General features: G+C 35.8%; 1 protein-coding gene across 1 annotated transcript in view; it reads right to left on the reverse strand.

Annotated features, from left to right (window-relative positions):
- LOC138707851 (GILT-like protein 1) overlaps positions 1-26,179 on the reverse strand; it is a 67,657-nt gene that overhangs the window by 20,758 nt on the left and 20,720 nt on the right. Inside the window, exon 3 of the mRNA XM_069837832.1 lies at positions 8,412-8,573. Coding sequence (XP_069693933.1) covers positions 8,412-8,573 — 162 coding nt within the window. The remainder of the gene's footprint in view (positions 1-8,411; positions 8,574-26,179) is intronic.

Genomic DNA, 26,179 nt, shown 5'->3' on the forward strand with positions numbered 1-26,179 from the left:
TCATGTCAGCAGCATATGGTAACGTCTGATTCACATTGGGGCGAGACGTTTTACCAAAGAAATGCATCTAGCTCCGCAATCGTTCGAAAATGGACCTATGTTCATATGAACTTTTCCACTCAAAATGGCCTAAGATACCGTATTCTAAATTTTTTACCTTTCTTCGTGAATCACCCTGTATAATGAGTTCATAAGTGAAAATACTCACTTCAGTATTTATTATTGATTGTTTCAGTGTGATAAACCTTTTCTTGAATGCAACCCAGTACCTGTAAACTACTTATCCTGCCATATGGAATCAAATATTGTGGTTAGTAGTGGGGAATTATTTCCATATGGTAGCTGTGAATTCATCTATCCCTACCCTGCAGTGCACTGTCTCATATTGTCAGGGTTTCCAGAAACATAAAAAAAAATTATGGGACACTCAGCACTGACTTTAGAAATTAAGCTTTGGTGTAGATTTTTCATTGCACTTATCCATATTTTCCATATATTTGAATAGATTAAAACAATACAATTAAAAATTAATATTCAAGGAGAAAAATTCGCTCCGGCGCCTGGGATCGAACCCGGGTCCTTGGTTCTACGTACCAAGCGCTCTAACCACTGAGCTACGCCGAATTCTATCCACAGCACCGGACTGAACCCCTCTCCTTCGTTGTTTCCTTTTTGGCCTGACTCCAAATTAGGCATACATGTTGACGTATATGTCCAATGTCAACTGCCATTATATTAGGAGCGCACTCAGCTGAGCGACTTGTTCGGCTGGGATTCCGCAGTTACGTGCACAGTAATCTGTACAAATATATGCACTGCAGCTATGAGCGCTGAGTGCGCTCCTAATATAATGGCAGTTGACATTGGACATAACATCAACATGCATGCCTAATTTGGAGTCAGGCCAAAAGGGAAACAACGAAGAAGAGGGGTTCGGTCCGGTGCTGTGGATAGAATTCGGCGTAGCTCAGTGGTTAGAGCGCTTGGTACGTAGAACCAAGGACCCGGGTTGGATCCCCGGCGCCGGAGCGAGTTTTTCTCCTTAAATATTAATTGTCAATATCACAGATATTATTCTGTAGGACAAATTGTTAAATCGATAATACACTTAAAGCTAATTATATATTATTACTGAAAAAAGTACTTACAGAATAAATTGAACAAAATGAATTGAAAATATACTTCTTACATAGGATCCTCAGAAACATCAGAAAAGAATACAAGACATTCAGCACTGATTAAAAAAAATTGAGCTTTGATGTATATTTTCCATCGAGGTTATCTATGTTGTCTTTGAACAAATTAAAACAATACAATTAAAGCAAATCAAATATTATTACAGAAAATAGTACTTAAAGAATAAACTGAACAACATCAATTGAAAATATACTTCTTAAAGGATAGTTTCACCTGACAATATACTGATACAAATCACATGTACACAATATTTTTCTGAAGAATGAATTTCTTGTAAAATTTGTTTATTCTGAAACATTAATTAAGTCATGACATACAACACAATCCTCACTGAAAAATTATTGCACAATAAGCAATGATTTTACTGTCTTCAGTATGCAACATGTTTTTTTTCATCAGTACACAGTGAGTTCATATAGGAGAATAATATTTCAACGTCTGCATTTGTACCAGGGACACAAATGATGAACTTAATCACTTTTTTAAATTCGGGAGCTATTTATCAACACTTTTGGACAGATCCATCGAGACTTCGTCTACATACATGTTTTGATTTAAAATTCTCCTTTAATTCGCTATCTTCTTTAAAATTCGGAATATATTTCAAAATCATGATCTCATTAAACAAGTGAGATTCAACAATATTTGATCTGGCAGCAGTTTGCTTCATAGTATGAATTGTTTTAAGAACAATGTATACATTCAGTGTCATATCCAATGTTGTCATGCTGCCAATTCGAATATTACCAATAGTGATGGAGACTCGTATTCATAACAAAATAGAAGCTGATATTCCTAGTTTTGTTTTTCGGTCACTAATATTTAAATATGAGACAAAAACATGTCCTGAGGATTTCTTTCGGGACAACAGGACACATTAGCGAAAAAAGAAAAGGATGTCCCCATATTTTATAGGAAGTATGGGAACCCTACATATTAGTACTAGTTAGGCATTCACAGCTGCATCTGACACACTTTATTTTGGTTTGTAACATGAAGTTAGAGCAATATTGTCAACATAATGGAAACAAAATTAACCATACCTACCTAATCTGATCTATGCTACTATCTATATTATATTAACTATTCTGTACTATCTATTTAAACTACACTATCTTTAAAATACATATGATACTTATTCTATGCTATCCATTTAAAATACTCATCTTCTTTCAAGCTAATTTCACAAACATTGGTTTCTACTGGTGGTAAATGCCAGCTGGTTTGTTTTTTCTTTCACACTTTCCGGCAGGAGCTGGCCAGCAAGCAGTCAGTCTTCGTCTGTCGTTGCTATGGATCGTAGGCGCATTATTGCCATGTGGTTTTTGTACACATGTTATCAAAAATACATATAGAATAGGATTTATTGGGTTCTTCCAATAAATGAAAAAAAGGTATAAGCTGGTTTGTTCAACACATTATTGAAGATCTGAGGAAATATGAAAAAAAGTTTTTTTTTTAACTATTTCCGCACGTCCATTACCACTTTTGATGAGATACATAACCAATTGAAATAATTATGATCTTCAGCATCAGAACACTAAGATGAGGAATTGTATTCAACCTGTGCAAATGTTCCGAAGTCCGACTTCAATCCTTCACAGGCTTCTTCCCAGGCCTTCCATGTGCCATCCTGGTCTTTGTAGATGTCACTTGATTTATCCCACAAAGCTTGTCTAGCCTAAACCAACGTTATCAACACCTTCATATCAATTTGATATTCACTCATTGTCACAGAAGACTGTACGTTGCAAGAGCAGTTAACTATTAATGCCTGGTATGCTGGTGTATGTGTAAGCATGCATTTAGTCACATACATCACTGAAATAGTGATCGATGGTTGGCGACCGGATTTCTAGTGATGTGTCCAGTGGATTCATGGCAACTCACCGGTGACTAGCGTGTGTGGAAACTACAATGCTTTCATATTTGTTACTACTACTGACCAGTTCATACTGGTGTGTGTGAAATTACCCTCAATGTAATATTGTTTTTCGACTTTGGAATTCCCTACTGGGTAATGCTAGAGACTGTCAAACATCAAATGAATTTGAGAATAAACAAGTGAATTATTTAACAATTAATTCTCATTAACAATAGTAGCATTTTCAATTTTTTTCAAATTTCTTTAATAATCATGTATATAACAGGATATATTGAATTACCCCACTATTGTTGTTGTTGCTGTTTATTATTATTATTATTATTATTATTATTATTATTATTATTATTGCTATACTACTGCTATCAATGTTTATTATTGTTCAACACTACTTACCTAATGTTTATTACTATTTACTTTTACTCATTATGTACTAGTAGCCTACTACTAATTAAATTATATTATTACTATTGTGCACTCTAGATTTATTGCAATTATTACGCCTACTGTTATATGTAAACCTGTTGTATTCAATTAGAGTTTTCCCATCCTTGGCAGCAGAGTCCATTTGTCACTGGACAAAGTTACAAAAATTATTTTAGTTTCTGCAGTTCTGCATAACATTGCCAGACATTTAAATCATGAATTTCATGTCCCTGATGGCTATTGAAGAATATAATAATGAACTTTAAGATGGACCTGATGCTAGGTTACGAAGCAGAAACCAGCAGAAATGGAATGCTCTCGTGACGTTTCCTTAGCCTTAATATTTTATGTAGAGGTTCTGAAAGTCATACTTTGTGTTCAAAATATGGTCACTGAAAGTAAGAGCAACAACTTTACTTCCCTCAAAGTTAAGATCATTAAAAAAAAAAAGCGTAAGGAGTGGCTCAATGCAAAGTGTGACAAATGCTGTGCAATAGCTATGACAGCTACATAGAATGTCTGCAAAAATGTGTAGGGCCCATGAAAGAGGTTTCGTGCTTCATGTGAATGTTTCGTAGTGAATCACTAGAGTGGGACAAGGTAGAACTTTATATCAAATTTCTCCTGGGCAGGGATGTGTCCAAAGATGATGTAAAGTGATTTGATCAATTCAGCAACCTTAAAAAGTCTGTGGATTACAGTAATCCAAAGGTGATGATGAATTCATTACTGGTAATCTTCAGGCACATCAGAAGTGGACCCAGTACTTTTACTTTCAAAAACATTACCGGTATGTGCCATTCAGAACTGCAGAACATTGCACAGTTTTTTTACATCACATAATGCAAACGTGGGACACATTTTCTCTTTAATGCAAAGTTAATGAAGAAAAGAAAGAGGAACTTAGCCTCTGGATCACTGCGAGATATATTGCTAGCAATATTTTATTATAAACACTTTTCTTGCAAGGAGTTTCGCGCCTATCATGTAATCAATGAGCAGTTGTTGAACATGATAAGATTTACAGATAAATATGATGGGTCAGTCAGCGTCAGAAAGAAGAATGAGTGCATCAGTAAGTGACAGTTCATGAGGTGCCCGTAATTGTTTATATTTGTACTGATAGATGAGTTTCACAGTATAGGGTGTCAATTTATTGAAATATACGTTTATTTTTTTGTAGTTTGAGCACATTTACCGGTATTTTTAAAATTGTTCACTTATTAAAAATTTGATTATAACTAGGCAGTTCAATTGTTTGTATTACTATTTTGTTGTTAAAATTTAAGAACATTGCTACTAGCAATATATACACAGGGTGAGTCATAAGTATGTTTGGAAAACGCGTGAGCGTGCTCCTGGATCAAAAATAAGAACAATTTATATGAAAATTTGACGGAAAATGCTTAGGTATTTATCGGAGAAATGGTCATATTTTGCTTTAGTTCTTTTTCTGTTATATCACAAGTACATGTTTGGAAACTTGTCATTTAACGTTTACAAAAGGTGCTCATTGTTTACACATGCCTGAGCACGACGTACACATGACTGGCGAGTTTGCTCAAACTCCATGTTGTCATCACGGATCAATTGGCATGCATTTTCAGCACGTTGCAATAGCTCCTCTCCATCATTCACTGTGTGTTGCATAGACGACAGCCTTCAAGTGACCCTAAAGGTAAAAATCTAATGGGGTGAGGTCGGGTGATCTGGGTGGTCAAGGCACTGGACCACTGCGTCCAATAAAAACAAAGACAATGTACTACTGTCTTGTCACTGTGTTCTTAAACAAACACTGGTACAAAATCAAGATAAAAACAACACAATATGATCAGATACTTACGAAAACAAATGTTACTATTACTTTTTTTTTTTCCAATAAATAAGCATTTCCGTCACATTTTCATATAAGGAATTGTTCTTATTTTTGATCGAGGAGCACACTCACGCGTTTTCCAAAGCTACTTATGACTAACCCTGTATATATATACCGATATATTCAGCCTGGGTGATGTGTAGAGTGCTGGTCTTGTATGCTCGAGGTTGCGAGTTCGATCCCGGCCCAGGTCGATGGCATTTAAGTGTGCTTAAATGCGACGGGTTCATGTCAGTAGATTTACTGGCATGTAAAATAACTTCTGCGGGACAAAATTCCGGTACACCAGCGACACTGATATAAGTTAACCTCGGCAATTGCGAACGTCGTTCAATAAAACAATTTTAAATTTATTATATATATATATATATATATATATATATATATATATATATATATGCGTAAAACGGAAACTCTGGCAGTAGTTCGTTAGTTCATTAAATAACTAGTACAATTTTCCAGGTATTACATATTTATTACTTTAAGTGAACTATTACTCAACTGAAAATCTGTATAAATGCATTTATGCCATCCTATCATTACAAACAAGTTGTTACTCTATCCAATATCGTGTGTAATCTGCTTATTATGGCACGCGTGCCAATAATAGTAATGACGTACTATTCGCTATGACGTAATACCGGAATGCTTGGGTGGGGATGCATGCAACTCCTCTGGCTATCTTGCTTACTGTTTCTGCGCGCCACGTAACAAGAAATGAAATGCAGGACAGAAGATAACGTATCATTTATTTCCAATCTTTAACAATTTCGTATCACTTTTGTAATATCACATAAAACAGTTTTGTGGTTCAGAGAAACTATATTAACAAAATAAAGGAACATTTGTAGCATAAAATTTGATACCTAAGGTATAACCACAGTCTAGTATATACAGTCACGAAGCTCAATACGTAGTAAATATGCATCCATCCGGGTTCGAATCCCGGTTGGGGAAAGTTACCTGGTTGAGGTTTTTTCCGGGGTTTTCCCCTCAACCCAATACGAACAAATGCTGGGTAACTTTCGGTGCTGGACCCTGGACTCTTTTCACCGGCATTATTACCTTCATTTCAATCAGACGCTAAATAACCTGATATGTTGATACAGCGTCGTAAAATAACCCAATAAATAGCCTAAATAAAAATAGTTGCTAACCACTAGGATCGCTACTATCGCCTCATTACATACACTGCGAAATAGTACTGTACAGTCTATTTTTTCTAGTACCCTCATAAACTTAAGCTTCGTGACTATATGCTGGGTGTTCAGTTCAAAGTCATGGCTCGCTGTATGCCGTCATATGGCTAGTCGATGAGCCTAGAGAATTCAATTTTCCTACACTTCCGCAGAGGTGTATTACCTATGTGTCAGAGAAGTTGCATAGCAAGTACGGCGTTCATTCTGAAGAGTACTTACTGATATGTACAGTAACGCCGGTAGTGGCAGGAATGTGAACTGTTTGGAAACATGTACTGAGGTGGGTTTTTTTCTTACTGTCAAGATATGGGGAGAGGGTTAAGATGATTTCTTACGTATTTGTTGACATTAACTTCGACGGTCAACATGGACACGGAGCATTTGATTTGTATTGTGGAATGTTGCCGTACGCAACCGATGATAACAAATACCCTGCGTACGACTTGGCCGCGCAAAACACGAAAGAGGTTATGGTAGCACACAGACAGTACAGACCGCCATCTGTTGCTACGACGTTCAAGTTATACCATACACGTTCTCAAGTTCAGATTAAACGCCTTGATAAATAGGCAATTTCTCTGACATAAAAGCTGAAACTCGCTTCAAATCGCTGACTCACAATAGTGACGTCATGACACACTTTGAAATGAACACCCAGTAGTAGACTGTGGTATAACTAGAGTTCGTAATACCTGCAAGGTCATCAATGCCAATACCAGGCGCAACTACTCGATATGATGAATACGAACGTATCAACACTTACGTCAGTTATGGATGCCGAATTATTTCATAATTTATTTCCCACAATTTATAATGCTAAGATGCCATAAAATGTTGTATCCAACTCCTGGATAATCTTATTATGACATTCGTGAAAATTGTTGCACGAACGATAGTGAGTGTGAAAAACATTCACTCATGCCATAATCATCAAGATTATCCACTTGTTGCATAAGTAACTATTACAGATCAGTAATAACTCCCAAAACTTCACTTATTTTTATGTAATTTATTAACCAAATGTGTTTTTCATTTCCATATGGAACCAAACTTCCTAGGTAGTTGAATGTATTTATTTGCTCGATACTTTTGTTGTTAATTAATATTTTGCTTCTCCCTGAGCACCTTCATGGTGGATAAAGGGGATAATTACCTACTTGAGTTTTTACAACGGAATGCCATTACTTTTAGACTTTGCTGTTGAATTTGTTAAACCATACTTGTTTAGAATTCCGTTTAATTTATATCTTGCAACTTGTAAATTATTATCTTCTGAATCTAATATTATATATATTTTAGGAAAGTCAATTAGTCACTATGGCAGTCTAGTGATCAGAGTACTGGACTTATAATCCTGTGGATCTGACTTCGCTCTTCGCTGTACCCCCTAATTTATAACTTGTGTTGAGCAGATCCGTGGTCCAGGTAACACAGGAGTTTTGCCCAGGAGCTCCGTTTCCCTGGGCAACGACTCTGTTGGTAAATTGATCTACACAACTGGCTTCATAAGGGTGAATGACGAATAGTCAAGTACTCACCATTAGTTTTAAAAAATCTTCGTTGCTCTTTAACTGAATTGTTTATGATGTTTTAACCAAAAATGTATATGACCATTACAAATATCACTTACGTATTACATCAGGAAAATATCGTCATTCTTATGCCTCTTTTCCGCTTAACGGTAGTATATTTCCTGCCTGTTATCAGATAATACTGATAATATCTGTAGCTGATAAAATAAAATAAGAAACGTTATAGATTCTTTCTTAAATTTACCACATATATATTAATAAAGATAAAAATGCATACAATTTAAAAATAAACAACTTACACGCTCTCCTGCTGAGGTCCCGTCAATGCTGTTCATGACGCAGTACACAAACTCCATTTGTGGACCAGCAGTGGTGAGCATATCCAAAACACATGACTGCATCATGTTGCCTCTGCATTCTTCCACACCATGCTGGCACTTGAATCCCATGATAGAATCGCCCTTTAGAAACAAACAGCGAAGATCAGTGGTTTGTAGACCAGTACATATCACGATATTAACATATTAATTACTTTTCTTTGAGTCTAAATTGAAGAGTGTGATCCCAAAACGTGTTTTTTTTAATCCATCGGTCTATGGACTGAGCGAGTTTTCAAGTGGCATGCACAATAACATAACTTTTTAAACAAGGATTGATATGATTACAAGACAGTGTGTTTCGAACACCCAGACCAATAAATCGCAATGAGTTGAATGCCCGAGTGTTGGAAGAGTGGGAGTCCATTACCGTACTCAAGAAGACATTTTCAGACTTACAGATAGTTTTGGTAGGCGTGTGTTTCAGCGTCTTGAAAAAAAGAGGATATAATACCAATTACTGAAGAACAGTAATGAAAGGAGAGTTCACTAGGTTGAGAAGTTGCGTTATTTTCTTATATTTACCATCGAATATTAAAAAAGAAATAAATAAAATGTTCACTGTACCAGAAACTTTTGTTACACCGTGTATTATCTTCGGTTCTGACTTATCCCGTGGTTGGAAAGTTCGCTTACATGATCAGAAAATTGTAGGTCAGACATCTTTGATTGAACGCCAGTGTACTGTCGTGTCGGAGATGGTCACATGAGGACATGAAGCGACGAAGTATCCGAAAGGGTACTTGGTTTAATTAATCAGTTTCACACATTATGTACGATTGTCAGATTCGTAACATTTCTCAAAGATGTTGCCACTGCATACAAACTCCCTACGCCTAATGAACAAGCTATTCCACCCCCCTAATTGCAACGTTAGCTAAGCTAACCTAATCTTTCCTCCAAGAGATAGCTATCCGCGAGTCAAATCCTCTAACGCTGTCATCCAAGTCGGGGGTAAGCTAAACCAAGATAACCTTCTTTGTACAAGATATAGTTATGTTCTAAATAAACTCTCTAATATTGTCACTGAACTAGGGACTAAGCTATGCTAACTCAGTGGTTTGTACAGGGGATAACAATCGCCTCAACAAACCCTCCAACCTTGTCACTGAACTAGGGACTAAGATAAGTGAAGCTAACCTAATTGTTTGTATAAGGGATAATTTTATTATCACCCCCCAAACCTTATACCCTTATCACTAAATAGGGACTAGCGTAAGCTAATCCAAGCTAACCTAATGTTTGTACAAGAGATAATTACTATCACCTCTAACCATATCACTGAGTTAGGGACTATACTGATCCAAGTTAAAGTAATCGTTTGTACAGGGAATAATTGCTGTTTGAAACTCCGAGTGAGTGTGTAATAATGGCTTAAATTAGGCCTGCACAAGGTTTGCGCTCTCCGAGTCGGCTCACAGCTCGCGAACGAAATGCATATAGGCTATTGGCTGCGCTCTGTACAAGGGTGGACTGGAAGAAGGGGTAATCTCGTACAAAATGTACACAAAAGGAAGTACTAGTACGAGTGTTCATGAAATGAATTCCCGTTCAGTGTTTACAAAACTATCTTGAACTATTATTAATTAATAAAGAAATATTTATTTTACAGAAATAATAGAAATTCTGTAGCTACTTAAATATACAATATCATTTTGTTATATTTTTATTTATCAGTACATCAAAACGGGGTTTTATGCTGTTGGCAGCTGAAAGGAACTGTACTGATCGTAATGAAACATCAGTTACAAATGTTCGATGTCTGCCTTTATTAAAGTTCATTATAGAAAACAGTTGCTCACAAATATAAATGTTGAGCCAAACATAGCAAATATTTTCACAGCCAGCCTGTGTAGTCGTGGATATTATTGCTGAGGTTTAGTCTTGTAAAAGTCAACCAGGCTAGTAGTATTATTCAAACGGTCTTTAGCACTTAGGTCACATTGAAGATCAATAAGTTCAAGCTGTAAATCGTATGACACTGTTTCAACTGGTGTTGAAGGAATTTATTATGATAACTTTAAAATTCTTTCCAATTAAAACAAGATCTTGGAACCTAGAATTAAATTCATTTTGAATTTCAATTAATATTTGCACATAACCGTTTAACATGGCTTCATCACGAGCAGTTTCTATCGTTGGAAAGTGAGCCATATTACCTTCCCGAAACCGACTTACGAGAAGTGTAAGTTTACGACTGAAATCCCGTAATTTATTCAACATATCAACAATGAGCTGGCCTTTTCCCTGAAGAGAGATATTTAAATTGTTGAAGATTAATAAATTCTAACGTACCCTACCTCATGTAATAATGCAACTTTCAACTCCCGAAACTTTTTACTGCACTCTTCACCAACAAAACCATCGTATCGGTATGTGTGGACTAGTAACGACGCATTATATTATGTTTTCCTTTTTCTTTCAAACTTTTGTGGGAGATAAGGCACTGAGTATTGACGCCAGCTGCTGTGAAAAAATAAGCATTTTCCCATGCAATATTGAAAGAATTTTCCTGATGATCACTTTTCCGTCTTTTAGATTCCTCCATTATGTAACCGTAGATAGGCAAAGTGAAATAGCTACTGATAATACACACTACACAAGATAGCTGCGTGGACTATCCTCTACCTATAGCAGGCCTACGTCATTCCGACGTACCTTTCCGGCGAGCTGTTAGACGACTGGAGCGGCCGCGCTCAATGAGCGCCGTTCGTGCAAGCCTGGCTTAAATCATTATATGGAGTCTAGACTTTATCCAGGCACAACTATCCTCAGATGACTCGCTCCTCGAGAGAGAAGAAAATTGTTACTCCCCCCTTATGCCATCCAAGTCACATATTCAAGCCTTACACTTTTCTTAGTCTCCTTCTTGTGTACGCCGCAAAAAAAAAAAAAAAAACGTCCTCCACCCTCTTCGTAACTTGCTTTCCACATGCATTCCCTCCTGTGTTCCTTCCGTCTGTAGAGAATTCTGTAAGACTGGCTTTGTTAAATACTTATATTTATTCCCAGCTCTTTTTAAAATAGCTTGCGAAGAAAAATCAATACAATAATCATCCTAATTAACAGATTAATGTAAGCTAAAATTATTTAAAGGAGGGTAAAATGGGTGTGTTTAGTTACTTAAAGACAGCAGCTAATTCCGCTTGTTAATAAAGTACGCCATTTTAAACTGAGTAATTTATTTCATAATTATTCACCAATCTGTACTGCAAATCCATCTTCCTCTCCTCCAACCAAAATTTATCGATTACACTTTATTTGAATTCTTGACTCCAGTATGAATTATCTTTCGATGGGAAGCATTGAGAGTGAATACAGTCCCTTTCTTTGGGAACGTTTACAGACGCTGTAAAGTAGGCTGACCAGACGTCCCCGGTTTTGAGTTGCTGTCCCCAGGGAGTAAATGTCCCCTTTTTGTTCCCGGAAATTAATTTTGTCCCCAGAAGTTTTGATTTTGTTTCAATGACATTTTACACGTGAATATTTAAGTATCGTGATGAAAATGATGCGATTCATGCACATTTCTGTACGGTTCTCAGTATGAGACAAAAGAACCAGCAAGCACAGTATGAGATATTCTGCACTCTTTAAGAACATACGATATACCATCTTTGTCTTCATTCGCGTTGCGCGGAAGCGTTAGAACTGCCACAGCGTTCATTTTTAAGTAGTTAAAAAAATGAGGAATTTTTTGACAAACCATCAGGTGAAAATTGGTGTGATGTTTTTCAACATTTCAAAAATATATATTTCATTTGAAAATCTTCTCAAAATAGTGTCATTACTCATTAATCATGTGTCTTTCAGTCAGTAATTCTTCAGTTGAAAAACTTTTCTCCACAATGAACTCAATCTGAACTTATGAAAAATCAAGAATGAAAATTGAAAAAGATATACCTTTGTTACAAATGAAAACAAACTTTCATTTCTCATGTGAAGAATTTAGTGTGAAGCTGTATAGGAATGAACAGATCCTTAAAATAAATATTCTTCAGACAAGTACTTTTAGAATGTGTGTGTTAGAGTTCAGTGTGTACAATATTATGTGAAAACCTTCGATGCATGCGTCAGTACTGAAATTTAATTCTTAATGGCCATAATTATGTATAGGAGTTACGTGTGTTTATTTATTTAATTCAAAAAGTTTAGATACTCTACAAATTTAGTGTGCAAAGTTCTATCATTATCTATTGTTACATGTATTTTCTGCTAGATAAGTGTTTGTGGTTTGTCTTGAAATTGCCGATGTCCCCTGCTGAACGACAAAAAATCTGGTCACCCTACTTTAAAGTGGATAAACTTTAATTACTGCTCTCTGTTTCTGCTGTCATGAGAATGTTATTAGCCTAAGTGACTTTTAACACATTTACATATTCAACTAAATGTTTTACTTAAATTGTTTTCAGAAATAAAGCAAGGCAATGCATCAGTAACAACACTAAATGACTCACTGCTGTATATAACAGAAAGCATTATGCGACATCGCTTCGAATGCAGAGAAAGATACTTAACACATACAGTATTATTTTCAATGTGTCCTCAAGGAATTTCTTATTGTACTCTTGAAACTTTCTTGCAAGAAAAGGAGAAGAATCAGCCAAATGTCATGTAAAATTTAACTTTTCTTTAATTTCACAAAATATGTAGCACATCTCTTTTGCTTCCTTCAGCCATTTATGAACGACATTTCTTGAAATTTTCGTTTTACTCTTATCGAAACAATTAGCATTCATGATGTCTCTGATCCGGGAAAACTTATGCACAAAGCACTGCACTGTAGGTGTTTCTGATGAGAGACGCATTGGTTTGTCGTTTCTGGAGCTCGTCGTATTGGCATGTGATATTATTTTATTGAAGGCAATAAAGAAAACAAAATTTTGTATCACCCAACATTTTTCCCATGATAGACGTTTGCATAATTGTGTTGCTGTTTGAAATTTGGTCTCCATTCTGAGTATTTGCCATACATTCGATAAGTCTTGTTCTGTATTCGAAAATCGTCTTAGCCAACGGCGTAGCTCAGGCGGTAGCGCGTTTGCCTGCTGATCCGGAGTTGCGCTCGGGGGTGGTTTCGAGTCCACCTTGGGCTTATTGCCTGATTGTTTTTTTTTCCAGGTTCTCCCCAACCTTAAGGCGAATGTCAGATAATCTATGGCGAATCCCCGGAGTCATTTCGCCAAATACCATCTCGCCATCGCCAATTCCATCGACACTAAGTAACCTAGTTGATACAGCGTCGTTAAATAACCAAGTAAATATCGTGTTGATGCTTCTGGACTGAAAGTTCCACATTGTTGAAACTAGACGAGGAAGTAGCTATGTCGAGATTTCATCTGGGATTGATATTATTTGAGGAGAGGTGAAATAGTCCAGAAAGACCCTGAAATTCAGATTCACTGGTGCAGCTCTCAACAGTATTCAATGCAATTGATGCGTATGGCAAAGAACGTAAGCAGCTTTAGAATAGTTGTTCTTCGCAATGAATTTAACACTTCACGAAAAGGCACTCACAACTGGAGCACCATTATATGTGTGTGAGCTATTTGTTTTGTCGGTATCGTTTCGACCTATTCATTAATTTCTTATATTATGCTAGAAGTCAAAATTTGTGCATAATTGCGTGGTGGATTAAACATTTTTCAAACATATAGGCCTGCCACAAGTTTTCCCTTTGAAAATTTTGTGAAGATGATTACCAACTTGCCACATAATTTGTTTCGTCAGCTGTAACAGCTATGTAGGGCAACTCTCGATTTCCTCATCAACAAAAGAGGGCAGAAAAATTTAATCATTATAATTCCCCTCTCATAAAAGCATCTTGAATGCTTTCTTTCTATTAGAATTTTATAATATATAAATATATCGTTGATCGAAAATAGAAACCTTTCAACTCTAGAACAAGTAAATATACCGTTGATTGAAAATAGAAATTGATTATAAGATACAACTTGATTAAAAATGTTGGTCGCATTTGACTTTTCTTTACATAGAATTTTTATGTTAGTTGTACAATGACGTTCAAAGATGTCTAACCATACTAATCGATAGTGATCGATAATTTATTGGTGTAAATGTGGCTTCTTTAGTTATTATTTCTAGGAGTAGATGGCGAAGATAATAATCAGTGTCGCCAATCGTACATACGAGTAAATATAAAAGCAATATAGAATTCCATTTTTCATACCACTCTACTGATTGCAAAACAGCACAGGATTTAGCTGGAAACCGCCGATATTGCCAATTATGAGAATAATTTATGCTTAATCTACATAATCATTTTCTCTGACACTTTTTTAACCGCTCCAATAATGGTACCACCAATTGGGAACTAGCGGAACTCTTTCAAAGTTAGTCAATTTTTGGATATATCTTTGGTTCTCACTTATCCCGTGGTTGGAAAGTTCACACTGGCGTTCAAAGATGATATCTGACCCCTACTAATCGATAGTGATTGATAGTTTTCGTATAAGTGTGGCTTCTTTAGTTATTAGTTCTTTTAATAGATGGCGAAGATAACAGTCAGTGTAGTCAATAGTACATAAATAATTATATCCACGTTACAGAATTCAAATTTTCAACCTCCTCTAAAGATTGTGCAAAATATTAGACTTAGCGGGAAACCACTGACACTGCCAATAATGAAATTACTTTATACTTAATTTACATCACCATGTTCCTGAGCACTTTTTTACCCGTCCCAAACATAGTGTCATCTATTGAAAAGTAGCGGAATTATTTCATTTTGTTACATATCTTTGGTTCTGTCTCATCCCGTGGGTAGAATTGTCGCTTACACGATCAGATAATCGTAAGTCAGATATCTTTGCAAGCAGTGTATTGAATGAAATAAATCGATTGTAAGACAAAACTCGATTATAAAATGTTGGTCACGTAGTTTGACATTTGTATACATAGAACGTTTCTGTTTTTGTATTGAATGGAAATAATTATTAATGTATTTTAATTCATAATTCGATTATGAAATGTTGGTCGCATAGTACATTTGACATTTGTTTACATAGAAAATTTGTGTTCGTTGTAATGAATGATTTATATGGAGTGTGTGATGTTTATTATAGCGCAGCGCATTGGGGTATAGATTGTAGGGCAGTAATGGAGAACAGTCTCTCTCAGAGAATTCCCCATCCGTGCTGTAGAGTAGATCATGGCGGGTGTGCAAAAAATATTAGGGAAGAGGGCAAGGAATTAATTGTGTTGGGGAACTACAGATTTTGCTTTCCAAAGACATTGAAGGATGGTGTTAGATGGTGGTTGTGTGTATTGACTGCCTACCGGTACGTGTTTTTTAATTTGTTCAAACGGTGAAGTGGTTATGAAAAATCTTTCAACATTGTGACGAGTGTGAAAGTGATGGAAAATCAGACAAACTATTGGGAACAGCAATGAAAGAAAAACAGTTTAAGACGCCAGCGAACACCCAGGCATGCTAACTCATGAGGAGGTAAGTTCTAAAAACTGTATTCTGATACTATGATAGAATTATGTGTTCTATATAGATCTAAGGAAAGGAATTTATATTGCAATAAGAACAGTGAAGTCTCCACTGCCCAAAATTATAGAGTCTGTCTATAGTGTGCCCTACTATACCGTGAATATCAAAACATTGAGAGGTGAAAAGTACAGAGGAAAATGTCATATTCACTTATGTATATAATTTTAGTACCTCGTCTTCTGCACGCTGCGTTTATAGACGGGACATTTCAATATTGCTGAAATCATTTAAGAAAATGTTCATTTTAAACTCAATGAATAACGAATTCTATAAAGGCCTACTATTTTTTTTATTTTATTAAATAATAAATCAACTAAGCCTTTTTCTACGACACTATCTTTGTTAGTGGAAGAGTGCATGAAACTTAAGCTGATACAATATTCATATTGTCAGATTAGTAGCTGATTATTAAGTAGCTATTCATACTGCAGTCAAATGGCATTTTCCAAACGTGACTATCATTGGTTGCTGTTTCCATATCAGCAAAGTATGGAGGAGGAAAATACACAGTTCGGTAATTATCTGTAAGTACTACTTTTGTTTTTTTTTTTATTAAATTAATGGAAGAACTGGATAATACGCACGGTAGACCAACGTCAGTAATCGACGTTGCTCACTGGCCACTAGTCACCGGGCCGTGCCGAGCCGTGTCAAAGAAAAGACAATCGAAATGGTGGTAGTAAAATTCGCGGCTATATTCTTAAATAATTCACCCCATTAGTCAAGTGCAAAATTTATGCAGTACAACGGCGGTGTTTTGAATGCACCAAATGAAAATGCAGATGTAGTAAGATCTTAAAGTAGGTTATTTGAAAATAAAGGGGGGGGGGAGGTGTGTTTCAAGGAATATCATTCAAATGAAGGAAAGTAAATTTCCGATTAATGTTCACCAAAGCGTTAACCCAGATAAGCCCAAATTTTTTTTTTTTGATAAAATACAGTAGCACATTAGTTACTCTCAAAAATCGGTTAAATGATGTTGAAATAAACTGAAACAAGGAACGTATATTTTCTAAAGCTAACAAATACTACAAACATCATCGCACAACTTATAAAATGTCCGTAACACCAACAATGACATAATATCCGAAGGCACTGCAACTGTCCTTAAAAAAGGACGGTGGGAAAATCTGGGTTAAATACGTAATTATGACCGCGTTGCCATTTTATTTGTAGTGTAGAGAGAATACCTAGTCTTTTACAAAGAAAACTTTTAGCGGCCCTGAAATTATTCACTGCTTTCAGCATATTATTGTTTACCAATATTACGAAACGAAAGCTATCATAAGGGCCATGACCGACAGGATAATTTTGGCTGTCTACACATGCGCGGACTTGGATAATAAAAACCTAAACTAACCAGACCTAATCTTCGTATAATATGCAAGATGTGTAACCGGAGCAAGAAGAAATCTTCTTGATTTGATCTATAGATAGTAAAAATATATTCTTATTACAAAAAGAGCCATTAGAATAATAGTTGGAGCAAAGGCTAGAGAATCATGTAGATTATTTTTTAAAAAATTAGAGATTCTAACCTTAACAAATCAATACATATACTCTACAATAAATTTCCTCTTATGTAATAAAGAAAATTTTCCAACTAACTCAGCCATACATAGTCTAAATACCCGCAGAAGGAATGATTTTCATACGCCATCATCAAATTTATCATGCTTTCAAAGGGGAGCACGTTACACGGCGATAAAATTGTTCAATAGTCTTCCTGAAGACATTAAGAATCATAGCCAAAACCCTGCATTATTTAAGACAAAACTAAAAAATTACTTAATATCTCACACTTTCTATTCTGTAGATGAATTCTTGACATTTCACAGTACTGTGTAAATATTATAATAATATTAAATGGTAAACATATTACATTGTATAAAATATTATTGTTATTAAGGTATTAATTCTATACATACTTCATATTTGCATTTTATATGTATTGCATTTTATTGTTAAATGTAAGAATTGGACATGTTCTTTATTCTATGCTGTAAAGCAAATGTAAGAATATAATGGAACAAATAATCTATCTATCTATCTATCTATCTATCTATCTATCTATCTATCTATCTATCTATCTATCTATCTATCTATCTATCTATCTATCTATCTATCTATCTATCTATCTATCTATCTATCTATCTATCTATCTATCTATCTATCTATCTATCTATCTATCTATCTATCTATCTATCTATCTATCTATCTATCTATCTATCTATCTATCTATCTATCTATCTATCTATCTATCTATCTATCTATCTATCTATCTATCTATCTATCTATCTATCTATCTATCTATCTATCTATCTATCTATCTATCTATCTATCTATCTATCTATCTATCTATCTATCTATCTATCTATCTATCTATCTATCTATCTATCTATCTATCTATCTATCTATCTATCTATCTATCTATCTATCTATCTATCTATCTATCTATCTATCTATCTATCTATCTATCTATCTATCTATCTATCTATCTATCTATCTATCTATCTATCTATCTATCTATCTATCTATCTATCTATCTATCTATCTATCTATCTATCTATCTATCTATCTATCTATCTACCTACCTACCTATCTATCTACCTACCTACCTACCTACCTACCTATCTACCTACCTACCTACCTACCTACCTACCCATCCATCCATCCATCCATCCATCCGGAATGTATACACGAAAATAAATTCAAGTAGGCCTAAAGATCACGCTGCCACACCATGAGAGGTCCGCGCATGCACCACAGCAAAACTGTTCCTGTCGTGAGCCCTTCATCTAAGCCAGTAATCTACTCGCAATATTTACGCAAATACGTCTTGTCACTAACAGTGGTGTTATCTCTTAGTAATGTTCACAACGAAGGAGGTAGGAAGAAAAAAAAAACAAATTTCTCCTTCTAACGACGCCACAGGCCAACTTCATGTCCTTATGTTGGCGACATTGTGTATTTAGTTAAATTTGGTCGTAACCGTAACGGCACGGTTCAAAGCTACCATAGCAAATTCTCCAGTTTAGAGAAATTAATATATTAAAGCCTTGTGATTATTATTCCTAATGTGGAAACACTTAAAAAAAGTGAGCGGAAAACAGTCATAGTTGAAATGTATTATATTTAGGTACGTATTTACGCATATTGACCGATTAGAAGTGGTCCTCAGCCATGCTGTTGTGTATAAGTCGTGTACTCCATTTTATTTCATGGAGTGCAGTTTCACAGAAAGGACTTTTCCGACAGACCTCCTACTGTTCCCTACTAATTGGTTGTCATAAATAAATGTCTTCCTTACTGTGACGGAAATCTTGTCTTCTCCTGTCAGTAACCAATCACAACCTTCTGTCAGAAGAATTGACAGGCTCCCGTCAAATCCACGTGGAGGCAGAGTTGCCGCATCTTTTCCGAATTTCAAGAATCCCGTCAGTCTCACTGTCTCATTTCGAGGGTCACCAGGATTATGGCAGCTGTGCAATTTTGGGACGAGGGGACAGGATGGAATTGTCAGAGGTGTTTATGTAGGAAGTCATAAATCTGTAAGTGGGTGTTCAAAGGAGGCACCGAACTGCACTCCATGAAATAAAATGGAGTATACTTACGGATATCGTATATCTAGCGGAGTTCATGTTCAAGAGGATATATCCAGATCATCGTGAACGCAAGCATTATTTTTTCATGAAAGTGGGAGAAATGTATCCGCCTCTTCAATAATGTGAGGTAAGTGATCGTAGATATTTACTGAAATGTTTCGTTGTTGGCATAGGTTAGGTTAGACCAGCGGTTCCCAAACTTTTTCAGCCACGGAGCCCTTTTTGAAGCAAAAGTTTCTCGTGGAGCCCCAAGAAATGTTTATTTTTTAGTTTTATCTGTCTACGTTCTATGAAGCATATTTTACACGATACATAAACGGAAGTATATATATATATAAGGAAATAATAGTAAAAAAAGTACTGACTATAATTTTATTTAAATCTACAAAATGATATTAAAAAGTAGTTAAGATATTTAAAAATGTTACAATGTTACATGTACACCCGAAATTAATGTGAAGAATGTGCCTTTTTCTTGCGACAGAGTTTGTCAATGTCCGGTGTCATAGAAGTCAGTTGAAGACGTATATCGTCTTCTGTGTCCAAACAAGTTCGATATTTTGTTTTTGTAGCTGTGTACCTCGAAAAGGTTGTTTCACTGAGGTACACAATACCAAAAGGCAGTGAGAGAAATTTAGCTTTTGAACTTAATATCAAAAGATCCTCCCCTAACTTAGCGCAACATTTGGGAAATGGTTTGCTTTTAAATTATGCCCGACAGTGACTGTTCGAAACCATGTCTATAAGGACCTCATATCTGAAGCAGTGAGGGCTGCTAGTTTTGACATCACTGGAAATGGATCTACAATCCACTCGTATTTCTTTAGAATCGATTCCTGAGTGTCCCTTGGAAAGTGTGAATTCATATTTTGAAGCAAATGGTCAAGGTGTTCTTTCATTATTGCTATTTATTTATTTATTATTTTGCTAATAATTATAACATAACATATATTATATATAGAAAAAACTTTAGCTCGCCCATGAAAGAGGAGAACTCGTGCTCAGGGGCGGATTCCTGATTCCTGAATGAGACATTCATTGATATGTTATTTTCTTCTATATAGTTTGAAGTCAATGAGAAACGTAAGATCTGTTTTGTCGACGCTTTCTATGTACAACGCTAACTTTTTCTTCAGTACGATAATTTCGTCACCAGCATCGAATATAGTCTTCCGTTTACCTTGTATGTATGTGCTGAATTCATTTTTGAAAAAGTCTGCCAAATAACATAATTTGTACAACCATTCCTGATCATTCAAATAATCTGCTAGCAAACTGTTCTGGTAATTCAAAAGTGAATAAACTTCCGCTCGAAGTTCATGTAATCGGGACAACGCTTTACCGCGCGACAACCATCGCACTTCTGTGTGTAATATTACTAACAATGACTTGTGTATACTACCCATATCTTCACACAGGATTTTAAGTAGTCTACACTGCGAAGGTCGTGCCTCAACAAAGTTGATAATTTTGACGGCGTTGTCTAGTACCTGCTTTAATAACGCTGGCATTTTTTCGTTGCGAGGGCTTGTTGGTGTAGTACACAGTGACTACTTGTTCAGTTTTTAAAACTTTCTTGATCCTTGTAACAGCGCCAGCATCAGGACCTACCATGGCCTTTGCGCCATCTGTGCACACGTAATGCAATTGTCCCACGGTATCGAGTTTTCAATGAAGAAGAAAAAATTTCAGTACCGCTTGTAGAGGATGGCAATGGCTGCAGAACAAAATATCTCATGAAAGAACCTGAAAATTCATACCGCACAAACATCATTAACAAAGCTAATCCGGCAAAGGCCGTGGATTTGTCAAGTTGTAACGAAAATTTAGTTTAACTGATACGGAAAATCATGATTTTTTTACGTCTTTTCATATATTCTGGATTACATTATGTATACAATGTTATTTGATAAGGACACACTGGAGATCAAGTTTGCAGTTTCTCGTCCACCATGCACTACACTACCTTCACTAATAATGGTTTCATAAGAGTTTCAGCAAGGGTGAGGTTTACCAGCAAGAGCCTGGTTATGACTAACGAAGTACCTACGATGTTTTCGGTGCTTTCTCGTTGTTTGTTTTTACACGAGGTAAAATTTTGTCTGAACTGCATGGAGTTCGTCACTTTTTCTTTCGAAGCAGTCTGCAGTTTTATTTGTAAATTTTTAAATTGAGAAATGTCATCTAAGTTTGGCAGGGAACATAGAACTGTTGAGAAAAACTTTGTTACATATAAAACACTGTGGAGGTTCATCAGCAAACTCAGTGAATCCCATGTCCAAATATAAATCACAATATTTTCGTTTGTTACTTTCAGTACCTCTACACTAGGTATCGTAGACTCAGAGACAGGATCATGTTCAACATATTCGGACTATCTTCTTTGAAAGTAATGTTATAGCTGTTGTTATCTCCATTTGACTGAGCACTGGTTTATGGCTAATGACTCTTAGGTCTTAGGGAGACCGTCTTAAGCCACAGTTCCGGTTCAACGAAAGTTTAGCTAACACATCTGCCATCTGCTATCAAATTAACATGCAGGTATACAGTAGGCTATATATTTTTTTTTGAGGTAACGTAACAGTCAATAGATTGTAGATTCCACGTACCATGAATAACAAACGCTGCCTGCCCAGTATAAAATAAATTTCGAGAATCATTGAGTACTTGGCAAGCAAGAAAGTTCGAGATAGTTCCAGTGACCAGTATATCTAATATTAATGCTTCCATATAGCAAGAAGAACACAAACTACTTTATCAGAAAGTATTTTTCGCTTGATTGAAGTAGTTTCCGCTTTCCCCGCTAGAGACTAGAGGAATTAGCAATTTTTGTCATCTTTATAATTTCCGCGGACGGAGCCCCTGAGAATCATTCGCGGAGCCCACTTTGGGAACCGCTGGGTTAGACTATAGGTCTAATAGCTTAGAAAATGTTAAGTTGATCGTTATTATAAATTGAAATATAATTTTGAAGTTGTCTATATTTAAAGGTTTTTCTTTTATGCTTTTGCAAATTTTTAGTTTTGAATTTACTCGCGAAAATTGGGAGTTTTTAGATTATTTTAAACGCATTCCAAATTTTAACGTTTTCCGCTCATTTTTTCTTAGTGTTTTCATTTTCGGGGCAAAAATCGAGGGTTTTTGGAATGTCTTTTTGTCGAAAGAAGGACAGAATCAGTTGTTCTGGATATTTACCAATAATACCCACATTCAAGCTTATGACTTACTATATACAAAGATTATAAGTGGGATATTGAAAAAACATGAGGTACATGTTTGGACCACATTGATCAGTCAGAGACTCAAATCATACTTTTTTGTTTAACATTCTGTTTCTTTTGTCACTTTCTCATTCTATGAATTATGAAGCAAATATTTCGAATGCAATGTATGCATTTTGTTTCTTTTGTTGCTTTCTCATTACATGAATTATTAAAGCAATATTACCATGCTTGTGTATTAAATAGTACCTTTCTTCGTCTTGTTTCGTATTATACAAATTATAAAAGGAATATTACTATGCTTATTATATCGAGTATTCTCTTGGTTTCATTTATTCTCACGGAATTAAATATAAAATAAAATTACTATGCGTACAAACATAACAATTCCTTTGTTTGGGTTATTTCTCACATAAATTATGAAAGTATGTTACCAAACCGAAATAATATACGTTTAAAATTCTATAAGGTAACGGCCACACCACTTTTAATATATGGAGCCGAGAATTTGACACTAAAAAGCAACAACAAAAGAGGACTGAATCGGCAGAAATGTGGTTCCTATGAGCAATAGCAAAGTATAAATTACTGAACAAAAAACTAATAAAGAAATGAGAGCAGAATTAGGCGTTGAAGAATTAAATGACATCATTCAAAGTTACAGACAATGCTGGAAAGACCACTTATCCAGAATGGACTCTACACATCATGCAAGAGTCGTAGAAACCTATCGCCCTAAAGGACGCAGACAAATTGGACGCTCCAGACAACGATGGAATGACCAGTCGGAACGGACCAACATGGTGCAAATCCTTGAAGCTGATGATGATTATGGTGAATATTACCTTATATAACTAACATTCTCTTTCTTTGGTTTATTTCTCATCAAACGAAATATAGGCGTAGCTCGGTCTGCTAACATTAAAGCTATAGTTTATCCATAACGATCTTCGCCGAACGATCAACCCTGACGATTGAAATCGCCAGCGTTCATCGTCAGAGAATGGTTTCTTTGCCTGCGTAGGTGGATAGTAAATTGTTTTATATAGTTGACCATGCCTGATCAGGTGACAAATGGATGATAATATGATAACTTTATAATATAAGTTTTGCCTTGAAAAACAAGTATGGTTCTTTAAAGTAGTTAATGTCATGTTTGGAAATAGATATACAGAGGACTCTTTTAATTCATTGATATTAAGATATCTTGAAAATGATCCCACCAATTTTAAGGAATAATTAAGACTTCCTCCCGAACAATTTCATTTTGTTTTAAGTTTAATTGAAAATGATATTGTAAAGTTACCCACAAAATTTATTCACAAACCAATAAGCCCAGCTGAAAGATAAGCATTAACTTTAAGGCAAATACTCATGATATAAACACTTTATTTTCACTTTTTACAATGTTATTTTATCATTTAGGAGCATTTATTTAGGAAATAATGTTACAAATAAAAAAATAATGCGAGGAGGTTGTTGCACTTCTCTCCTTTGCTCAGCATTCCACTTCACTTACTATTTCACACTCTAACTTTTGCTTCAGTAGCTAAATCTGCCGCATCGTATGTGTCCTTCAATTATGAATCATTTTACTCTGTTGTATTAACAGTTCTGGTTGTTGAAAAATATAGATTTGTTATTGTTTACGTTGGTTCTTCTTTTTGGCTCATGTCGAACAGGGATTTGTGTTTAGAGACATAATCAATATCTCGTCTTCATTAGTGGAGAAATTGCAGAAAGATTTCTGTTCTACCGCCATTATGGTATGTATAATGCGTAAATCACATGTTATTAAATGATTGAGTTCATGACCTACTGCAATTTTACAATTCGTTTCTCGGCGATGATCGCCAGGTTTTTGCCTCGAAGGCAAACTCCGACGATGTTCTTCGAGCCTAGCGCTCTTCTTTGACGTTCATCGCTGTGAAGAAACCATGCACATTCAAATCAACGGGACAGAATCCCAGCGAAGATCGCCAGCGATGATCGTCTGCGAAGATTGCCATAGACAAACAGTAGCTTTTGTCGCTTGCCTGTCTATTGGGAGTTACGTTCGAGTGCGCGAGGGATTGATTTCCGCTTGGACTGATTACCTGGTTGGGTTTTCCGAGATTTTCCCCAGCCGTAAAGGAAATAAAAGGTAATCTATGGCGGATTATCGGCCTCATCTCGCTATTACCAAACCCATCGACGCTAAATAACCTTGTAGTTGATACAGCGTTGTTAAATAACCAAGTAAAAAAGTTATTACGAAGTTTTTATTTCCAATATTATCTATTTTGGCTATTTCTCGTTATACGAAATATAGAAAAATATTATGTCTTTATGAATTTAACACTTCCATTCGTTGCTTGGTTTCCTTTTTACGAATTAAGGGAATAATATAACCGTAAACGTACGTACGTATATTTAACATTGTCCATGGTTTATTTCTTCTAATGACCAGACAGCGGATTTTCGGTCCCTATAAAGCGACAAGACGTCACTTTCCTTGGCGTACGGAGTTCAATGACTTCCCTGCAACTGACGTACTCCGAACGTTCAGCATCGGGACCGAAATTCCGCTGTCTGCTTATGAATTATAAGGGAAATATTACGTTATCTATGCATTTAACATTCTCTTTCTTTTACTTGGTCTCTGATTATACAGAGCTATTATTGTCATATGTCCCAGAAAAGAGCGGCCGGCCGGCCGGCCGCGCCCTGCCTGGTTTCCGCCGAGCGCATAACCTTTTCTCCGGCCGCTTCTCCAATATATAACAGGACTAACAATAAATGTTCAATAATTTGGACTTACCATGCTCACAGTTGTTGCAGAAAATGGTCCCCGTTTGCCGCCACACACAACTGACATCTTCTGATAAACGAATGAACAACACTCTGAAGTCACACCTATAGAATGAGGATTTTTCCTATAAACCCTATCTTTTAGTGTTCCGCATAAATAAAAGCCCCAGCGTGTTAGATCTAGGCTTCGTGAAGGCCACAAATTATTACTGATTAGTCTCGTACCGAGAATACTCCTTAATTCTCTCATTGACACGGCAACTATATGAGCATTGGAGGAATCTTGTTGGAAATAAACTGACAATCGTTCCGCGTAATAACACTACGTTTTCTGCTTGATTTTCGATTCTTCACTCAGCCTGTTTCTTTAAATCTTTTAGCGAGTTGTCTAATTGTTTTCGCAGAAACCACAGGTCTGTTTGGAAACTTTATTCGAAATTTTCTTTTCACACACGACCTTCTGCCTTTTATGTACGTATTGTACATATATACACGTCCACACAGTGAGAATTTGTTGCTTGGCATTACCTAAATACACAATAATCACTAAACTTTATA

This window comes from Periplaneta americana, chromosome 10 (assembly GCF_040183065.1).
Source record: "Periplaneta americana isolate PAMFEO1 chromosome 10, P.americana_PAMFEO1_priV1, whole genome shotgun sequence".
Classification (NCBI taxonomy): domain Eukaryota; kingdom Metazoa; phylum Arthropoda; class Insecta; order Blattodea; family Blattidae; genus Periplaneta; species Periplaneta americana.